Below are 23,027 nucleotides of genomic sequence, written 5' to 3' on the forward strand. Positions count from 1 at the left end.
TTATAGGACTGAAAGTAAACGGGTTAAAAGGCTAACGGGCAGTATAGGACTTACAGGCAAAATGGCTAAAGGGCTGACGGGCAAAGGGCTGAAAGGCTAACAGGCACTGTAGCTAAAGGACACTAAAATGCAAAAAGACTAAAGAAGCGTGCGACTTCGCAGCGCGGGAACATGAAATGTTAGCCCTACTCCTTCACTGCCTTGTGATCTTCAATATAATGTACAAAACAAGTCCGAAAAGAAGCTTTATAGCACCCAAAACAGAGTCCTACGAATATCGAACTCGAAGTAACAAGTTGTGAGCCTCCCCTAAGTTAGCCACTCATAACACTAATGTATACGCATTAGCCATACACTACCTCCCACAAAAAACCATGTATAGCCACTATTTTGTTCTGAATTCCAATCTCAGCCCCGAGTCCTTCAGATTGTCTTCTATTCCTACATAAGCAATACATCAGTTTTAAGTCTCACACCATCTCCCAAGTCCTACACGAACCACGTATAGTTGCCATCTTGGAGCTCAGCTCCGATGCCCTGACGTTGCCCTCGAAGTTATTCTTCTATAAGCAATGCATACGTGTTAAACTTTATTTAATACACTAATAAAGTAACATAGGTTATCAAACAAATTCTGCATACCTCTAAGTACACAGGGCTGATGACCATGATGTTACAAATCTCCTAATAAAATCAACCCAAATAGTCCGTTCATAAAACAGCACGTATACAGGTAATGTATAGTGCCCATCTTGCCTAGTAGCCCGAGCCTACAAGCTAGTATAGGAAAGGCAGGCGGTTAAAAAGAAGAAAACAGAACTGTCACCGTTTGTATCTATGTATAGGAGCGAGTAACTTGCTTAAGGTAAGTATGAAGTCTTATAAGCATCGAATTTGGGTGAGTAAGGTTGGCAATCCCTTTGTCAGGCTGGCAGATAGTCAACATCTTGCCTAGTCAGGTTAAGCCCTGAGTAGAACCCGAGCTCGCACACATAGCCAGCCATTCTATTTTTAAAATCGCCCGCGTCCATATCTGTAAAGTTGGCCAAACCTCTGTCAAGGAGACACACCTGTAGCTACTTAGTTCTACAACAGAGCACAGCACACGCACCCCCGCCATGTAACTGTCAGCTGTCAAACTCAAATTTCCCGCGCATGTGACAAGTCACGTTTCTGTTAACGCGTGGTCAGCGAGAGTTTAAGCTTGCACTCTTAGCCAGTAAGTAAGGTTATGCCTGCGCATGTGCGCTGTCAAATTCAAATTTGCGCACTTGTTACCATCAATGACGTGACCGACGCACGATTCCACCCTATCACCATGGTAACATGTTATGAATAAGGCAGGACTAAGAGCGCCATTTTCTCTTGTTAAGCCTATTACAATGTTGCATTATATATATATATATAGAGTGAAAGTTACTCGCTCCTATACATAGAGACAAACGGTGACAGTTCTATTTTCTTCTTTTTAACCGCCTGCCTTTCCTATACTAGCTTGTAGGCTCGGGCTACTAGGCAAGATGGCCACTATGCATTACCTGTATACGTGCTGTTTTATGAACGGACTATTTGGGTTGATTTTATTAGGAGATTTGTAACATCATGGTCATCAGCCCTGTGTACTTACAGGTATGCAGAATTTGTTTGATAACCTATGTTTAAGCCAGGCCCACCACCCAATCAGAAGCCTCGGTGGCTTGAATTCAGCCTATCAGATCCTAGTGTGGTCTGGATCTCCCATACGCTACTTCTCATGTTCAAGCACTCTGAGGCATACAGTACAGTACGGTGTCTTACTGTCGAAATTTTAGGCGTTTAAACGTTTTTCCAGAGATGGAAAGCTCTCTCCAGTTTGGTGGACCTGGTTTCATGGCTAGATCATCACTAACGTTCGAGGTTATCCATTCTCCGAGATATTTGTAGGAGTTAGTCTTCTTTATTACTGTATCGCATGTGGAATTGAGTTGGGTGCAACCCTCCGTTTTGTTAATAGCAATGCTCAACCCCACTTTAACAGCTATTTGACTGAGAGAGGAAAGTTGGTGTGTAGCTTCCTCCATACTTCATGCTAGGAGTTTGAGGTCAATTGATGTTTAACTTGGCCTTCTTGAAACCGATTCTCAACCCCGAGTTGTGTGATAGGGTTTTCGTCTATTCACGAATAACCTTCTCTAGCATGCAGTTGATGACAAACCATTCACCTGTTCTGATATCAAAGCTTTTTGACAGTTCCTCTTTGAATTTACCTTTGATTTGAAAACGTATAATTAACAAAACATCGCTTAGTAGCTTGAAGTTAGGTCGAGCCCAGCCACAGGACCTTTGGAATCCAATTGAAACACAGGTCAGCGTGGAATTTAAGTGATAAATCATTTCAAAATGGTGACCATTAATGTGTAGGTATTTACCGAACTTGTGCATATGTGTCAGCTAACAACGAAAATTATAGCTACATCGTTCAAAAGTAGACATTTACCCCAATTATGTTAAATAAAATCGCCGTGCCCTATTGCACGTCATGACGTAAGTTCAGAAATACATTTTTGCTCACATTTTTTCGAAACACGTTAAAATACAGCTGGCTCAATCATTAAACTTATTTATTCTGGAATTCTGTGACACTGTGCTTACGGACATATCTCAACGGACTTTAAACACTTATATTAGACTTATATTGAATCTGCAATATGATTCTCACATTTCATCTTATTATAGGGAGTTGTGAGGGCGTCGCAGTCTCCACAGCTTGTGCATGAAGTTCTAAATTCAAACCTTAATTACCTTTCCTCGTATGTCCCGCTGTGGATGGGTGCGGTATATAACATTTACTGTATCCCCTGCCTGTTGTACGAGACGACTAAAAGAGGCATCAGGGGCTCTTAATTTGGGAGCATGGGTTAGCGACCACGAGGCAACTACTGTAGATGGGTGTGGAATAGCTTCCATTTACTTGTGCCAGCCTCCTCGCATTCTATCCAAGCTCTTATTGTGATCCGGGTCCGACTGTATTGAGCTTTTATGCCCTTCGTGCCTCTTTCCTGTGTTCTGGCGATATCTTGTTTCCTCTAAGAGTGAGACTTCTTCTATGAGTGTTCTCTGTTTTGTATCTTTGCAGATCCACCCGCTCCAGCAGTGGTGGTCAGCGGTGGCGACAGAAGTCTGACCGTTCAGTGGAACATCACTGGCTGTATACCGGCCGATGTAACAGGGTATACAGTTTCTGTGATTCCCCAAGGACCCAAAGGAGATGACTGTGAACAGATTTATGCAATTGTCTCAAAGAATGTCACTGCTGGAGAAGAAACTGAGGTCACCTTCTCTGATCTGCAACCTTATTACGACTATCAAGTGGATGTCACCGTGAACACGAAAAGTGGGGAAGAGGCGACTGGCATTGGTTACGCAACAACGGCTGAAGGCGGTGAGTGCTTCTGAATCTTGTTATAACTCTTATTCTAGTTCCAGAAACTGAGTTTTGTAGCGATATGCACTTCTCCTCTTCTGACCATATTTCTCCAGGAACAGAGTATTTATTTAATGTGTATAAAGTAGTTTGACTCATCGTTCTCACAAGAGAACTGAAGGTGTATATTGGGGACCATGTGGAGTGGGGGTCAGTTTGCTTCACGTCATAGAACGTCACGACGAGCAGGCACCAAATAGTAAAGCTATATTAGCTGTTTTTCACAAGTTCCGTATTGTGTCAACAGAGAGCAGTGGAGTCGCTTATCCTGATCAAGGTCTGTCTAGGGAGGTCTGGTCACGCTACCACAATCCTTTGCGGTGGCGGCCATATTGGGTCTCAAATATCGTATTGTCGTAAGTATAATTAAAGTCTTTGGGCGTGCCCGATGTAATGATGTGAGTTATTACTTGTATTTTGAAGGAAAATGGGATACTGCGCCGCACTAAATTGTCAAAATAAGACCTCTGACGGAATTAGAGTGTTTTGCTTCCCGAGAGATAAGCAAAGGAGAGCTCAGTGGGTACAAAATGGCAACCTACAGATAATTCCGCCTTGTGCGAGGTTACTGAAGTAATACATTCGTATTATTCCTGAAGAATAGTATGTTTATATGAACGATGTTTTATATTTATAGGTCTTAATAGGAAACCTCCCAAAGAAAGAGAATTGTCTTTCAAAATAGCAAGAAAAGTAACAGGAAATGTGTAATAGTAGTACAGATGTTTATCAACATTTCCTTTTCATGTGTCCGGCTCCATGGCTAAATGGTTGGCGTGCTGGCCTTTGGTCATAGGGGTCCCGGGTTCGATTCCTGGCAGATTCAGGAATTTTAACCATAGGCCCTAATTGGTCAATTCCGCTGGCACGGGGGCTGGGTGTATGTGTCGTCTTCATCATCATTTCATCCTCATCACGACGCGCAGGTCGTCTACAGGCGTATCAAAATACCTGCACCTGGCGAGCGGAACTTGTCCTCAGAGGCTCCCGGCACTAAAAGCCATACGTCATTTCATTCCATTCCTTTTCATGTAAAATTACAGACGGTAATCTTTCTAACTCTACATGCAACGTAGAAATGTTTCACAGATATTTGAAATACTTGTTCCTGTTCATTTACCAGTTACAGTCACAACAAACAATAGGCCTATCACTTCAAACCAACAATTTATGTCCAGCTTGCCATCATTAGAACTATTTTATTTTATTGATAATAGCAGTCGTATTCTGTACTGTAGTTATTAATTATACCTAAATTGCATTCATCTTAAATACTCTATAGAGCACATTATATGGCTGGACAAATACTTAAAGGTCACAACACTCGCTTCTATCGCACCCTAACATAATATCCTAATGTAATCCCTAAAATAGCCTAACCTAGGTTAATTTAATAGTGACTGAATTTCTATTTCTTATGGAATCGTGTCTACCAACGGCTTTAATTTTCTTAATTATTATTATTATTATTATTATTATTATTATTATTATTATTATTATTATTATTATTATTATATGCATGAACATTAGGACTCAGCTAAGAGCCCCGTAGTCGCCAACCTACGCTCCTTAGTTAGGAGCTTCTGACGCCCCTTTTAGTCGCCTCTTATGACAGGCAGGGGTTACCGTGGGTGTTGTTCTATTGCCTCCACCCACAGGGGGAATCTATTTTGGGTTGTGACCACGAGGCCCTTAGCTGAGTCTTGACATTGCTTTCACTATTCTAGCCCATCCGAACTCCCTTGGTCAACACTTGTTCTTTTCCGACCGCGACGGCATTAGTGCATTCGAGGCCTAAGAAGTTTTTCATTTCCACGCACTTTGTGGTCTTCATCTTTCTTTTGTCGATACCTTCACTTTTCGAAGTGTTGGACCCCTTCCATTTGTTTCCTTCTGATTAATGTGTATAGAGGATGGTTGTCCAGTTGTACTTCCTCTTAAAACAATAATCACCACCACCACTTTGTACTATATAGCTGCATGGGTTATCAATAAAACAATTAAGAGTAGCTAAGAACATCACTCTTGTTGCATATGTGCAGAATAGTTTTTGCCTTAGAACCAAAGAAATACCACATGAATGGATAACAAGAGTAACCATACATAATTTAATACACTCAACTCAAGAGGCATTCAGTGTTTGTCAGCATACTGGGGTAACCCCTTAGAAACGCAGTATCGGTAATTACTTTCTTAATAAAGAAAACGCTAAAGGTAATTTATTACAACTGCATTTTAGTACTTTAAGTACAGTACTTCATGCACCGGTAATCATAATATGACACAAGTACTGTACAGATTTCTAAGTTTCTGTCAATAAGATTACGTATTTGACAGATGATATTAATACGAAACACAGTAAGACCAAGTTGTAAGGAAGTAAAAGAGAAGAACATGAGCTTTTCTGTTGATTCTTGTTTCTCAACACCAAAAAAAATCAGGCTCTGTGAATTATATTCCTATTCAAATAGCTGTGAATGTATTCATATCATTTAAGTGTTATACAGTATATATATGACCAGTAGATGCCCAATTAAATTATTTATGAAATATAGTTGGTGTTTTGTTTTTATTTCAATGTACGGTACCGAAATCCTCTAAATTCGAATACACTTGCCTTTGGTTACGCTCCCTTAAAGACCCAATATGGCGGCTCCATAAGTAGCATGCGTGGCTTGACCTCCCTAGACAGACCTTGATCCTGATGGAAGACACTTTGGAGATCTCCTAATTCCTCGTGGAACTCTATTCCCATAGCTTTGTTGCTCCTGAGATGCCCATACGTGGGGAATTTTGAAAGAATCAGTTCTCACTGCAGACAGCCTACCTACAAATATTTCCGAATTGCGCGAGGTGACAACGCCTTTGTATATCAACTAGTTCAATAATCTTCAGAAACGTTATGAACAATGTGTCGCACACATGTAGAACACATATTCATCGCTGGCGTATCTCGGTAGAACCTTGTACCTCAGGGTACTTACGGACTCCTCGTCAATTGCTAACATGACTAGCGGGTACCAAGGAAGGCCTAACTACTCGAAATTAAAGGATTGAAATATATGTACAGAAATTTAAGGGCGAAAATATCATGAACGACGAAAATTGAACAGTTAAATGGAAAGGAAATTAATTAATTAACATATTATATAAAAGTTGCACAGATTCTCAGTAACTTTGCATTTGAGCCTGAGGGGCTGCTTAAATTGAAAGCCATCATCATTAAATTATTACAGAGAAAAACCAATTTGGTAGTCTCTAATTTTCGCTATAATGAGGGCTATCCACAAACGTAAAACTAACACAAGGTACCGTCACCTAGACCCTTAATCTCCAGTTCTGTTGTGGATATTGGATGAAAGAATTAAGGGGTATTCTGATAAAGCAAACTCTCTGCGCCACAAGAAAAGAACTAAAAGCAATGTGGTTAAAATTAAAGATGGAAAACTGCTCTTTCAAATGGAAAATGTTAGTGACCGATGGAAAGAATACCTTCAAGACTTATATGGTGGAGGAGATATTGTCAATATAGAAGAATATTTGGAGGATGTGGAATCAGTTGAAGAAGTCGACAGAGGACCGTCCATCACTACAGCAGAGTTCGATGCAGCACTGTCTAAACTAAAATCGAACAAAGCAACTGGTGTGGATGCCATTCCAGCAGAACTCTTGAGAAGCAGTGATGATACCATGAAAAATGGTCTATTGAAGTGATTATTGAATGCTACGAACAAGGAACCTTACCAACCGATTTTATTAAATGTAGAATAATTAGACTCCCCAAAAATTAAATGCATGCGATTGTTCGAATTATAGAACATTAGCGAACTGTCTCACGTTTCTATTATCATCATTAAAGACAGAATTAGAAGGAAAAATAGAACAGAAATTGGATAACGATTATTATGGCTTTAGAATTAGGGAAGCAATATTAACATTACGTCCAATTCATGAAAGAAGGATAGAAGTGAACAGGAAAACTTACGTAGCATTTAATGACTTGGAAAAAGCCTTTGATAATGTTGAGTGGAAATTGCTTTTTCAACTAATGAGGAATATGGGACTTCAGTGGAAAGTTAGACACCTTATTCTGGATATATATAAAGATCAAACCACGGAAGTTAGTATTAATGGTATTACAAGAGATCAAAATTTAGAAGAGGAGTGCGGCAAGGCTGCCCACTGTCATCATGTCCCTTTAACATGCAGTTAGAGAAATGAAAGGGGTGAATGTTAATGTGCAGAGTATCCGCTTTGCGGCTCACTTAGCTCATTTTGAAAAGGATATGAGTAATTAAGGGTTATGAGTAACATGCTAAGAACATTCAACACATTCTTAGACAAATTTAAAGATAAATGTAAAGAAAACAAAATTCATGATAGTAGACAAAAAGAAGCGTACAAGTAGAAAACACTTAAAATTAAATAACACACCGAGAGAACAAGTCACAGAATTCCCCTATTTGGGTAGCGTAGTGTAATTACATCCGGTAACAGATCCCTTTCAGAAATCAAGAAAAGAATAGTGGTAGAAAAAAAGAAGCCTTCCAAAATAAGAAAAAAATATTACTAAACGAGCATCTCAGTTTGGAGACCAGAAAATTATTTCTGAAGACCTTAGTTTGGAATGTGCTACTGTGTGGATGCGAAACCTGGACATTAGGGAAACAGGAAGAAAGAAAACTTAAGGCTGCTGAAATGTGGTTTTGGAGAAGAATTACGAAAACTAGTTGGATGGATAAAGAAACAAGAACGTAAAAGATGATCGATGTTTATTAAATACGATAAAAAAGGAAGACACGTTCTGAGACACGCCTCTCTTCTCCAAAGCACCATTGGCATGTAGCAACATGAAGATCGGCATTGCTGTTGGTTGTGGACCAATCACTAGCATTTACTGAGCCATAGCTGTTGAAAGTCACGGTCAGATGATCTAGATCATGAAATAATATAGCATCGCTCGCGTAATCAATATTATAAATATTAAACAAATGTTCAACAGCGCATCTCTCACAAAGACCAAGACCAGCAATGTTTACGTTTACTAGAACAAAGAGAAAGAAACATTGACTTTCAGGTTAATGCCCTTTTTATCACGTCAGCTTACTTTAATATTTTCTTTTACAATAGGCTTTACGTCACGCAGACACAGGTGAGTATTTTGGCGAAGATGGGATAGGAAAGGGCCACGAGTTGGAACCGGCCGTGGCCTGATTTAAGGTACATCACCAGGGTTTGTCTGCTGTGAAAATGGGAAACCACAGAAACCGCCTTCAGGTCTGCCGACAGTGGGGTTCGAACACACTAACTCTCGAATGAAAGCTCACAGCGGCGCGCCCCTAACAACATTGCCAACTCGCTCAGTACTTGAGTAATCGATTACGGTTTCAAACTGAATATGTTTACTGAACGAACTGTATGACATTAACACAACAATGATTAGGGTAAAGAATAATTCGACACCAAACAATGGTTTTGATTAAAATGGTTAACATTCAGTCTATTAACTTTTACAAAGTTACATGAAGTTGCTTTCATTTGTTTATTTGTTTGTTGGGGTCAGTTATGTGAACAATCGCACTTGATCTCGATAAGCCTGTAACAACTAAATGATTGTGCTAATATCTTAAGAAAAAAATTGAGTAGGCCTGATCCTTAAATACAATCTGTCCATGAAAATCGCCTATTAATCGAAAACATCTACGGCAAGATAAAATGAGAGTGATGATAATGATTTAGAATCATGGACATGGAACCTTGAATTACCCATGGGCTGGTGGTGAAGTACTCGACTGATCTGAGCTGCCATGACCGAAACATACTCTACGAACACTACCCCGTGATATAATCCAACCACTAACCTACGATGGTGAAGCGGTGACAATCACATCTACCTGCTCTATTTCTACCACCACCACCACCACCACCACCACCACCACAGTGCACAAACACCAGAAATATAATATAAGATCTCGAGGTGCACCATCAGTCCATCCTAACTCCGAAAGAAACATGTCAACCGTGAACTGTGTTCACCTAAATATCGAAATGGTAAAATGCTAAAATATTAAAAATCCGAAATAACTTTGATAATATTGAGGATACATCGACCCCCTCAGGGGTGCAATCCCAAGACACGAGGATTCAATCAAACTGTGCTGTAGGAAAGTTTCGAATGCTTATTATTAGGGAAAGGATTTCAAGTTGGAAAACACTTTCAGAAAAGTGGTGAAAAAACGTTCCCAAGATATAGGTGTTGTGAAATCACTTTATTAAGGATTAAACCAGTCACACTAACTTTCCTTATCCCATTTACTGGGTTGTGATAATTAATAATTAATAATTAATTAATAAACTTGTTGTATTGGACTTCACACAACATTTCAATGTTTTTGACACTAAGTCGCTGGTGCTTTGACCTCGGTAAATTCTCGGCTCGACATCTACAGAAACCTGTCAGCACTCGTAAAGGGAGTTTCTTCAAATTTAATTCGAATTGATCTTTAGCAAATTCATGAACGTTGTCCATCAACTTCCTCCAAACTCTGAATCACATCAGGCAAATACTTGTAGCCATGCAATGCAAAAGTTACAACTCTGTCTTTGTTGTTGAGTAACTGTTGGGCCTGTCTCATGACTGCTGCGTGCGTAGAGTGTAGAGTACAAATGGAGCATTTGATTTTCATCTAAGTTTTCACCCAAGAACTGTTGAAGGGAAAACGTATTCTGTCTAAAATGTTGCATGTAATGACTCTCCCGCAGTTTCAGGTAATCCCAGTCTGAGGGTGGAGAGTCACCTCGGTTGATTTTTACTCCATGTTGTACAACATCATTTTATACAGGTAAAAGAAACTTACATGGATTTTTGTCTTGAAGCTTATGGTAAGAAGCTGAAAAGGAAACACACCAACAAAAATTCCGCTCTCGTATGGACACACCGTTGCCAATGTCACGCCCACACACGGTTATGGACTGTATCGCGATTGACATGTCTAAAGCATTTGATAGGGTGGATCATGGGAGACTACTGGCAAAAATAAGTGCAATTGGACTACAAAAGAGTGACTGAATGGGTTGCTATATTTCTAGAAAATAGATCTTAGAGAGTTAGAGTAGGTGAAGCTTTGTCTGACCCTGTAATAGTTGAGAGGGGAGTTCCTCAAAGCAGTGTTATCGGACCTTTATGTTTTCTTATATATATAAATGACTAGCAAGATACCCGTGCTTCGCTACGGTATTATCATGAAATTTATAATTGAATGCTTATTGTTTTAGATATATAATCCGCCGAATTTCGCGATCTGACTCGTTTTCTATTAGATTACGGCACGTTTCCTCCCATTTTTCAATCTTCCTTTCCAGCAATCGATTTCGTACTTCCCGGGCTAGGCTCAGATATTCCTCCCGGTCAGTTGGGTCCGTAATTCTTTGCCATCTTTTCCTATAATCATTTTTAATATGGATAAAATCCTTCAGGAGATCCGGCGTGGTGTCATATTGGGTGCCTAGAAGGCACTGAACCCGCGGCCGGACTGCATTCTTAGTCATTACCCGTCCAGGAGCCGTTTCCAGCGCGGTCCGCACATTTGGCGGCGGTCCGGAACATTATTATTATTATTATTATTATTATTATTATTATTATTATTATTATTATTATTATGTGTTGCTGGAATGGCTGATGACAGGGAAAACCGGAGTATCCGGAGAAAAACCTGTCCCGCCTCCGTTTTGTCCAGCACGAATGTCACATGGAGTGACCGGGATTTGAACCACGGAACCCAGCTCTGAGAGGTCGGCGCGCCGCCTGAGCAACGGAGGATCCTTATCAGTACATTAAGAACAGTAAAATCAATTGGTCTCACCTCCTTCTGCACCCCACCGCCGTTAAGTTTATTTACCGCCACCCCCCCCTCCCCCACCAAAAAAGAAGACCAATGTTCACGTCTATTACCTTCAGTTTTGAGATATAAGTATCCCCATAAAAATAATTTAATTTTTTCACTTCATTTCACACTACTCCCCCCCCCCACTAAGTGAATTTTCCCGCAAAAATTACTTGTTTCTTTAATAGTAAAGGATCTCTAAATACCAATTATCACGACTCTAAATTCTTCAGATTTTGATTTAAGTGTCCTCATGAAAGGAATTCAACTTCTTTACACTCCCGCCCTCCAAGATTATTCCCACCCCCCTCCAAACGCGTTTTTCTTTGTTTTTAAAGGAGATCCAAATACGAATTTTCACGTCTGTAACAACTTTAATTTTTATTAGATGTATATATTCTCATACAATTAATTCAATTAATTTTTCAATTCTTTCACCCCCCCCCCACCACTTCATTGGATTTTCCGAGTATACGTGTTTCTTTACTTTTAAAGCAGATTGCAAATATCAAATTTCACGTCTGTAATATCTTCATTTTTGAGATATCAGTAGCCTAATTAAAAGAATTCAATTCCATTTTCAGTCACTTTTAACTCCCGCCCCCCTCCACCCAAGTGGTATTTCCGAAAACAAAAAAATACACGTTTCTTTATGTTTAATAGAGATAAAAAATACCATTTTTCACTTCTGCAATATGTTAAGTTTTTTAGATATACTGTAAAAATTCTCATTTTAAAATTTCACCGCTTTTGAGTTCCCCTTAAGTGGAGTTTCCAAAAACAAATCACCTATATTTCTTTACATTTACAGGAGATTCCAAACACCCACTTTTTACGTCTGTAACATTTTACGTTTCCAAGATATTCTGTAGATATAGTCTTTCAAAAAATTCACCCCAATTTGTCGCTCCTGTTTAACCGCCATTAATTGGATTTTCCAAAAACTAAAAAATACGTGTTTCTTTATTTTTAAAGGAGATCCCATATACAAATTTTCAGTTCTGTAATATCTTTCGTTTCTGAGATATATGTATCCTCATTAAAGGTATTCAACCCATTTTTCACCCTTTTACACCCCTCCTATTGGGATTTACAGGAAACAAAAAATACATATTCCTTTATTTTTAGAGGAGATTCTAACTACCAATTTTTACATCTGTAAATTTTAAAGTTTTAAGATGTAGACACACTCATTTTAAAAAATTCACCCCCCTCTTTTTACCCCCCAATATTTGGATTTTCCAAAAACGAAAACATACGTGTTTCTTTACTTTTAAATAGATCCCAAATAACAATTTTCAGATCTGTAATATCCTCAGGTTCTGAAGTATAAGTAGCCTCACTAAAGGCATTCAACTCATTATTCACCCTTTTACACCCTTCCTATTGGGATTTTCCGAAAACAAAAGAATACGTATTTCTCTATTTTTAAAGAAGATTCTAAACACCGATTTTTACATCTATAAACTTTAAAAGTTTTGAGATATAGATACACTCATTTTAAAAAATCACCCCCTTTTCACCCCCCACATTAATTGGATTTTCCAAAAACACAAAAATACGTGTTTCTTTATTTTTAAAGGAGATCTCAAACACCAATTTTTTGGTCTGTAATATCTTCAGGTTCTGAAATATAAGTAGACTCATGAAAGGCATTGGACCGCTTTTTCAACCTTTTCCACCCTTCCTATTAGGATTTTCTGAAAACAAAATATACGTGTTTCTTTATTTTTAAAGGGGATTCTAAATACCAATTTTCACATCTATAACCTTTAAAAGTTTTGAGATATAGATACACTCATTTTAAAATATTACCCCTTTTCACCCCCCCTTAATTGGATTTTACAGAAACAAAAAATACATATTTCTTTATTTTTAAAGGAGATCCCAAACACCAATTTTCAGGTCTGTAATATATTCAGTTTCTGAGATATAAGTAGCCTCATTAAAGGCATTCAAACCCTTTTTCACCCCTTTTCACTCCTATTGCGATTTTCCGAAAACAAAAAAAAAACGTGTTTCTTTATTTTTAATGGCGATTCTAAATACCAATTTTTACATCTGCAAACTTTAAAAGTTTGGAGATATAGATTCACTCATTTTAAAATTTCACCCCCTTTTCACCCTCTCATTAATTGTATTTTCCAAAAACAAAAAAATACGTGTTTCTTTATTTTTAAAAGAGATCAAAAGTACCAATTTTCAGGTCTGTAATAGCTTCGGTTTCTGAGATATAAGTACCGGTATCCTGATTAAAGGCATTCAAACTTTTTCCCGAATTTTCACCCTTTTTCACCCCTCCTATTGGGATTTTCTGAAAACAAAAGAATACGTGTTTCCTTATTTTTAAAGAAGATTCTAAATACCAATTTTTACATCTGTAAACTTTTAAAGTTTTGAGTTATAGATACACTCATTTTAAAATTTCACCCCCCTTTTCACCCCCTTAGCGAAGGAATATCCAAAAATCCTCTCTTAGCGAGCACCTACATCTTAATATGAATATATGCCCAAAATTTCATTTCTTTATGTCCAGTAGTTTTGGCTCGGCGATGATGAATCAGTCAGTCAGTCAGTCAGTCAGTCAGTCAGTCAGTCAGTCAGTCAGTCAGGACAAGTTATTTTATATATATAGATATGAGAAAAGGAGTGGAATCGGAGGTAAGGCTTTTTGCGGATGATGTTATTCTCTATAGAGTGATAAATAAGTTACAAGATTGTGAGCAACTGCAACGTGACCTCGAAAATGTTCTGAGATGGACAGCAGGCAATGGTATGTTGATAAACGGGGCTAAAAGTCAGGTTGTGAGTTTTACAAATAGGAAAAGTCCTCTCAGTTTTAATTACTGCGTTGATGGGGTGAAAGTTCCTTTTGGGGATCATTGTAAGTATCTAGGTGTTAATATAAGGAAAGATCTTCACTGGGGTAATCACATAAATGGGATTGTAAAGAAAGGGTACCGTACCGATCTCTGCACATGGTTATGAGGGTGTTTAGGGGTTGTAGTAAGGATGTAAAGGAGAGTGCATATAAGTGTCTGGTAAGACCCCAACTAGAGTATGGTTCCAGTGTATGGGACCCTCACCAGGATTACCTGATTCAAGAACTGGAAAAAATCCAAAGAAAAGCAGCTCGATTTGTTCTGGGTGATTTCCGACAAAAGAGTAGCGTTACAAAAATGTTGCAATGTTTGGGTTGGGAAGAACTGAGAGAAAGAAGAAGAGCTGCTCGACTAAGTGGTATGTTCCGAGCTGTCAGCGGAGAGATGACCTGGAATGACATTAGTAGACGAATTGGTTTGAATGGCGTCTATAAAAGTATGAAAGATCACAATATGAAGATAAAGTTGGAATTCAAGAGGACAAACTGGGGCAAATATTCATTTATAGGAAGGGGAGTTAGGGATTGGAATAACTTACCAAGGGAGATGTTCAATAAATTTCCAATTTCTTTGAAATCATTTCGGAAAAGGCTAGGAAAGCAACAGATAGGGAATGTGCCACCTGGGCGACTGCCCTAAATGCAGGTCAGTATTGATTGATTGATTGACTGCTCCACACGTTTTCTCGGTGGCTATGTCTCTCTCAAAGACCCCCAGGGTCGCTTATCGCATTTATAGTTCACCCTATAAAAGGGCATTAGTCGCGACCACCTGTTACGATAACACAGAGCTCCTTCTTCTTCTAGCGCTTTTCACACGTCTGTGCAAACTTTGCCACACATGTGGATTTCTCCCTGTTTTACGGCCGGGTGCCCTTCCCGACGCCAACGCTATATGGAGGGATATAATCACTATTGCGTGTTGCTGTGGTGGTTGGTAGTGTGCGGTGTTGTCTGAATATAAAGAGGGAGGTCTTGGGACAAACTCAAAATACTCAGTCCCCGGGTCAGAAAATTAATCAGACGCGCTTAAAATCTCCGAGCCTGCCGGGAATCGAAAACGAGACCCTCTGAACGGAAGGCCTCAACGCTGACCATTGAGCCAGCGAGAACACAGACCGATGACACATTTCACAAGCAGCAACGCCTACTCCCTCATAGTTTTGTCTGTCTCCAAATATTTGCTAAGCTTAGACGTTCGACTTGCAAATTTACAGAAGGAAAGTTTTTACTGTTTCAACTTTCGTGGAACGAGGTACAAATTTTACCTAGTCTTAAGCACTGGCAAATGAGCGAAGTTAGTATCACTTGCCCAGTTTTAATATTTGTGAAAGATACACGATAAGTTCTAACGCGACACCTCGTTCAAGTAAAACTAGAGCTTGTACTGGGATTTGCCCTGAATTCCTCTCTTCACGAGCCTAATGGCGTCCAAGCTTTTATTCACCGAGGAACTCATTTCTGCAGGATTTCAGAGCAAATTACCACTAAAATACAAAATTCCTGCCATAATATGTTCACTATTTAATATCCTGGAATGATGCAATTTAAACCTGTAAAGCTCCTGGCGTTATTGCAATAAATTTCCTCCTCTGGAGGCTAAATGATTCCGCTGATCAGATCGCGGTAGTCTGAATCACTTCTCACAACATTTCATGATCAAAATTGCAGATTTCATTCTTCTTTCATTCTTAATCTGTTTACCCCCTCCCCAGGGTTGATTTTGCCCTCGGACTCAGCGCGGGATCCCACCTCTACCGGTTTACCGGTTCTAGGGCAGTGTCCTGGAGCGTGAGACATTGGGTCGGGGGATACAACTGGGGAGAATAACCAGTACCTTGCCCACGCGGCCTCACCTGCTATGTGAAAAGGGTCCGTGTTGGGGGATGGGAAGATTTGAGGGGATAGACAAGGAAGAGGGAAGGAAGCGGCCGTGGTCTATTTTTTTTGCTAGTGGCTTTATGTCGCACCGACACAGATAGGTCTTATGGCGACGATGAGATAGGAAAGGGCTAGGAGTTGGAAGGAAGTGGACGTCGCCTTAATTAATGTACAGCTCCAGCATTTGCCTGGTGTGAAAATGGGAAATCACGGGAAACCATCTTCAGGGCTGCCGACAGTGGGATTCGAACCCACTATCTCCCGGATGCAATCTCACAGCTGCGCGCTCCTAACCGCACGGCCAACTCGCCCGGTGGCTTTAAGTTAGGTACAATGCCGGCATTTGCCTGGAGGAGAAGTGGAAAACCACTGAAAGCCACTTCCAGGATGACTGAGGTGGGAATCGAACCCACTTCTACTCAGTTGACTTCCCGAGGCTGAGTGAACACCGTTCCAGCCCTCGTACCACCTTTGAAATTCCATGGCAGAGCTGGATATCGAACCCGGGCCTCCGTGGGTGGCAGCTAATCACACTAACCACTACACCACAGAGGTGGACAGATTTGATTCTGACGACAATGATCTCCAAATTTTCATTTTTACGCCATTGAATTTTGGCTTTAAATGTGGCATAAGGACTTAAATATTTCCGACAGTTGTCCTGCTGGATCCCATCTAAGAGCGTTTGCTCTACGCCTGCGAACGTCAACCGAGTAGATTTTTAAGAAGGCGTGTCTTATATCAATGGGTTGTTATGATGGCCCAGCCACCCAGAGTGACAAGATGTTCAATACTGTATCAACGAAATGTGCTGTTATTTTGCCTCACAAACAATGTCATGTGGGCCACATGGTGAGCTTTCTTCCTTCATCTTAGCTCTTGGGTTGCTTCCTTTCCCTCAGTCAACTTCACTCCCATACCAGTAGGAATGTTTTGGCCGTCTCTGGCTGTAGAGTGTCCAATGTTCTGATCAGCATTCTACATTTATCCCTGTTGAATATATCTTTGTGATCACAAATACATCGCAATTGGAAAATATCCCGGTGGCAATTGTCACTTTCGCTAGTGTGATACAACAACAACAAAAGCGGAACAAGCAATTCCATGGAAAGAAAATCTTACAAGAAATATTACTAGTTTAACATTCTTAAGGATATCCAGTGCTTAACATTACAAGTGATAATAAAGTAAAGTTTAAAACTTACTGTAGGTAATTACCCAACCACCACCACAACAACAATATCGTCAACAAGAACAACTACTACTACAACTCCCTGGAAAGAGAATACTACAATAAATATTTCTAGTTTAACATTTTAAATACCGTAGAACAGAAAATCACGAATTCAGTACGAGGGAAATTCCAACTTATTCCTAATACTACTCCAGGCAGCCCTTCCCGTATTGCTCTAAAGATCACACAGGCGAGCTCTAGTTCTTCTAGATTCAAGACTTTCCCAGTTCATGGTATTCCTCCTATTCCCGGTTACGAAAGGCATCCCTCTTCGTTGAACTTTTTCTAGAGATTTTATTTAACTTACTCTATATGGATCCCAGCACGCTGGTCCATATTCGAGAATCGGTCTTACCAAATATTATCAAATAAGCTTTACTTTTGGGGCCAGAATTAGCTTTCTCAAGATTCCGCATAATAAAATGTAACAATCTCCAGGATTTCTTAACTACATTTTCCACTTGCTCTGACCAGTTTAAGTCTTTTCTAATAGTAATACCTAAGTACTTACAACTATACACGTCAACAACACTTTCCCCTCCAAGTTCGTAACCCCTATTTCCTGTCATTTGTTTTTTTTATGACACAATTTCTTGCTTTTTCCGCCATGGATTTTCATTCGATTTTCACGCGCCGAATTTTCAATCATATCTAAATCCTGCTGAAACAATAGTTCGTCCTCCTCTGGCTTTATCTCCTCGTATATGACGCAATCATCAGCAAAAGAGCCGCACTTTCGATTTTATCGAATCAGGCATATCATTCATGAAAAGTATGAAAATAATTGGCCCAATACCGCTACCCTGAGCCACACCAGACGTAACATTTATTGGGGAAGATATCGCTTCTCCCACGCGAACCACCTGAGTTCTTCCATTGACGAGTTCCCGTATCCATTTCACAACTCTGATGTCAATGTCCGTACGCGCTAACTTGTTAAGGAGGACGTAATGTGGCACAAGATCGAATGCTTTAGCAAAATCAATTACTGCTGCGTCAGTCCTTGACCCATTGTCGAGCTTACTCGATATATCTTTACATGCGGATCAGAGCTGGCTTAATATATATATATATATTGTCGTTAGACAACTGGCAGTTGCAATGGACAGAGTCATAGGTACATACTTACAAAATATTACAAGTATCTCATTAAGCACAGTAAATAAATACAACTACAGACACAAGTGTTAATATATTGCCGGATTGAGTGGCTCAGACGGTTGAGGCGCTGGCTTTCTGATCCCAACTTGGTAGGTTAGATCCTGGTTCAGTCCGGTGGTATTTGAAGGTGCTCAAATACGTCAGCCTCGTATCGGTAGATTTACTGGCACGTAAAAGAACTCCTGCGAGACTAAATTCCTGCACCTCGACCTCTCCGAAAATATACAGATAGCTCTTCCTTTATACAATGTTCCATTATATTAGATATGATTGGAACTATTGAAATGGGTCGATAACTGCCTGGATCCATAACATTTCCGTTCTTAAACACAGGAATTGTAACTGTAATTTTTAGACAGTCTGCGAAAGTCCTCTCAGCCAGTATCCAATTGCTGAGGCGAGTTAAAGGAATTATTATTATGTCAATAATTTGTTTTAGAATAAAATGACTTATGCCATAGTAGTCTTCACAGTTTGAAGAATTTAGTTCTGAGGCTATTTTGCAGACTTTCTTAGGGTATATAACTTGCCATTTAAAGGGGGGTCTGTTACTTTCAGAAGTTACACTATTCTTTAGTAGAATGTAGTTTCATTGTCCCCCGAGGTGTTACTGATATTCATATGTATGGCACTGTTTACAAAGTATTCATTAAGTATATTCGGTTCTATTGGCACAGAATTCTCCCTTTTTGCCCTCCCACTGGCTGAAAGACCTTCGAAGATGGCACTGCTGTACTTCAGAAATGGCATTCCATTCTGCGCTGTCAAGATCAGAGCTAGTTACGTGGATCGCCAACCTCCGCTCGGAGACGGCGTCTTAAGAAGAAGCAGCTCTCCCAATTTCATCATTTATGATGGAGCAGGCCGCCTTACATTCATTTCTTGAGTTATTGATAAAATAATTATTAGCTTCTTGTTTTTCCAGTTAAATTTCCTTACGGTAGATTTTTTCATGAGGGTATAATATTCTTTATCTGTTTGTTTTCCTTGTTTCGCTTATTGTAATGGGTCATCATTAAGTTCCTGATAGTTGCAAGGCGAGGAGTGTACCATTTCCCTTTATGGTTCTCTTTGGTTTTACCTGATCCGTTAATTACCTTTGTAGTTCTAGGACAGTACTCTTCCACACACTAACCTATTAACTGTATAAAATTTTCAGTTGCTTCCGAGGCATTATTAGAGTTTAGCATAATGTTTTCAAAATTGATGTCAATTAATTCACTTCTTAGCTTTACAGTGTTATTTTCGCCCCCCCTCCTAAATGTTTAAATTGCCTATTGTGATGTTGCTTTTCCAATTCAGTTTTACGTTTTAGCCAGAGACCACTATGATCAGACAATATATGCTCTGTAACACCACATGTGAAGTCACTGTTTTGAACATTAGTGATAACGTTGTCCAAACAAGAATTTTTTCTAGTGGGTTGATCATTGGCAAGATAGAAATCATGAGACCTGAGAATATCATACATTGTTTTTTGATGGATGATTCAACTAAAATATTAATATTAATATCACTCATGCAATAGATTTTGTAATTCTGATACCTCGCTAAGTACCGTACGCTGCAGAATGATCCCACACGTTCAGAAAGGCATGACTATCAGAATCTGGTGTTCGATTCAGGGAAATAATTGTCAATTTAGTGTTTGTAAATATCACCCCGGCCACTTCAAATAGCTTTTCTATACAGTACTCTAAATCTAAAACAGTGTATTTCATATTAGAGTTTATTTTCCCATATATTGCAACTCCCCCATTTGAAGTCCTACTTAATACATAGAATATCAACTGGAAATGAATTCAAAAATATTTCAAGTTCCCCAAGCTTATTATTCTAATGAAGATTGATATGAAAAACAATAAGGTCTGAATTTACATAATGCTCTCTTGAAACCTTGACTGCTGGTAGAGGTTGGTCAACTGAAAGATGTCTGGTATTAATATTCCTACTATTTCCTAGTGTTACATTTCACTCATGAGTTGAGAACTTCCCTGGAACCTAGATCTTGATTTAAGGATCTGGGTTCTCTGGCATGTTTCCCTGAATGTGCCAGTTTAGTGGTATGGGTTTTCTTAAGTGCAGATTAGTCTGGAAATCTCTATTGATAATTGTAGCAATTTGTCTACAGAAAGTTGCTTTTCCATTACCATTCAGATGTAACCCATGCCTAGTGAACATTTGCCTGTCAAGACCTAAAGTATCTGCTACATAGACATTTCTGAAACTTTTACATAATCTCTTGATTTTTATATTTACAACATGTACACCTTTGTTCACACACGAGTCATATTAACTACAATTACTTTTTAGTCAGGTAGTTTGGAAATCTTACCTCTGAGGGTCGTAATTAGTTCCTCACCTTCATTTTCAGCAATGTCATTTGTACCACTCACAATCACCACATAATTGTCATTCTCTAACACAGGATCACAACTTGAAAGGACGTCTTCAGTTTTGGCAACTGGTTTTATTAGTCCTAAAACCTCAGTTTATGGATTCTGCAGCTCATCCTTGATGCCTTCTGCCATACCCCGCCCTTGACTGTCTGCGTAGAGGTGAATTTTTGGCGATCTGGACTTTCGGTTGGTTTTCTTCTTCTGTAGGTTACCTCCACTGGATTTAAAATTATTCGGAAAACTTTATGTATCTTCTTCTGGGACTTGTTGCAATGACTGAAATCTATTTTGGCACTGCAAAGAGTTTTTTCCCGGTTTTAAGTTGTACGTAGTTTCTCCATTACGTTTAACATTAGGCCTAGAATGGCTACGCGTGACTTCCGTCCACGGCGATCTTTCTTCTCCAATGTCTCCTTTTTCTTCCAGTTTCTTTATTCTGTCCTTTGAGCTTCCATTTTCAAGTTTCAGAGCACATAAGTCTTCTTGCAGCACTCCTAAAATCTTAAGTATAGTTTCGTAAATCTCTCTTTCTTGTTATTCTCCCTCACTATCAGTTTGTTTACACTTGGGACATAGCCACATACTTTCTTCGAAATCAGTCCTATTTACAATATTTGCACAACGAAAATGGTACCATTCATCACACTTACGACACAGAATCCCATTTTTAACTACTCTTCTGCATTTGCCACATTTTTCATTCGATCTTACACCGTTATCCACTACGGATATCACAGAGTTTTTTTCCCGGTTTTAAGTTGTACGTAGTTTCTCCATTACGTTTAACATTAGGCCTAGAATGGCTACGCGTCACTTCCGTCCACGGCGATCTTTCTTCTCCAATGTCTTCACACAGTAGTCGCCATCTAGAAAAATTATTTACAACAATGTACAAATTGAAGTTTTAAAGCCATCATCACTGAACCGATAACAACATAGTAGCGAACAAGTCACTGTAGACAATGTTCTCTGTCCATATCAAGAATCAGAGTCTAAATTAACACATGGCCACGTAGCGAACCTGCTCGGACAAAGTAGTAACTTGAAGGATATTTGACGTTCATATCCTCGCAAATGGTAAATTAATGAAGCCACTGCACATCTTCAAAGTCTAGTTAAGTACCCATGTGTAGCCCTTATAGAGCAAGTACACCATGTGTACAGTCATATGATGGACTTCGCAGGAGAAGCCTTCCCTAAAATTATGCTGCCCCTTAAATATCATTCCAGGAGAGTCCCATTTTAACCTCAGATAATCTTCTTCTTCTCCTCCTTCGTTTTCGATGAACCACGTGGTTCTTAACTTTGGTGAGCTTTTTTCATTCTCTTAGCCCAGTATTTCTTCATTCTAGCGCTATGGATGTCTTTTCTTTCTTGAGTCCATTTCACTCCTACCCCGGGACGCAGTGATTTAGCTGTTAGTGACTGGAGAGAGTCAGATATCTTGATTAATTTTCTGAACTTATCTACTATTAATAATCTACTATTAATTGCTCTATTTGTTTTCATACGATTTACGTCAAACTTAACGATCTGTGGTTATTCGAGTCGCTCTTGTCACCCGCTTTGTGAATGGGAACTACTATGGTCTTCTGGAACCTTCGTCTTGTTCAGTGACATATTAAAGATTCTTATTAAGTGTGGTAGCATCACTTCACCCGGAAATAGAATCTGGCCAACAACATTTATTTTTAATGAATTTATAAAGATCTTTACGTAATAATGAAGCTTTAATTTGGAAATCGTTATTAGTTTTCGGAAAATTGTCCCTGAATAACTGTGCCGCCGGATTAAAAACCTTTTCTTAGTGCTTATTTAATGCTTCCGCTTTATGTATATGTGTTGTCGCCAATAAAACCCCTCCTATACAAAGAGAAGGAATTAACTTGTTCTCTCCATTCAGTATTCGTATATATTTAGAAAGAAAGGTTCCAGGAATTTCGATTTTCATTTAGGATATTGTCAAGATATTTCTCTTCAGCCACTTTCTTTTCTGCTAGCAAAAGCTTCATCAAACGTCTATACTCCGTCATTATTCTTTCTTCTGTTGAACGCTCTCCTAGTCTTCCTAATAGTCGCAGTGTAGTACCTACGGCATATCTGAATTTTTCCTAATTATATTTTC

At 39.2% G+C, this 23,027-nt stretch overlaps 1 protein-coding gene across 1 annotated transcript in view; it reads left to right on the forward strand.

The window, feature by feature from the left end:
• LOC136866889 (receptor-type tyrosine-protein phosphatase H) overlaps positions 1 to 23,027 on the forward strand; it is an 819,913-nt gene that overhangs the window by 245,129 nt on the left and 551,757 nt on the right. Inside the window, exon 6 of the mRNA XM_068227107.1 lies at positions 3,116 to 3,421. Coding sequence (XP_068083208.1) covers positions 3,116 to 3,421 — 306 coding nt within the window. The remainder of the gene's footprint in view (positions 1 to 3,115; positions 3,422 to 23,027) is intronic.

Source organism: Anabrus simplex, chromosome 3 (assembly GCF_040414725.1).
Source record: "Anabrus simplex isolate iqAnaSimp1 chromosome 3, ASM4041472v1, whole genome shotgun sequence".
Taxonomy (NCBI): domain Eukaryota; kingdom Metazoa; phylum Arthropoda; class Insecta; order Orthoptera; family Tettigoniidae; genus Anabrus; species Anabrus simplex.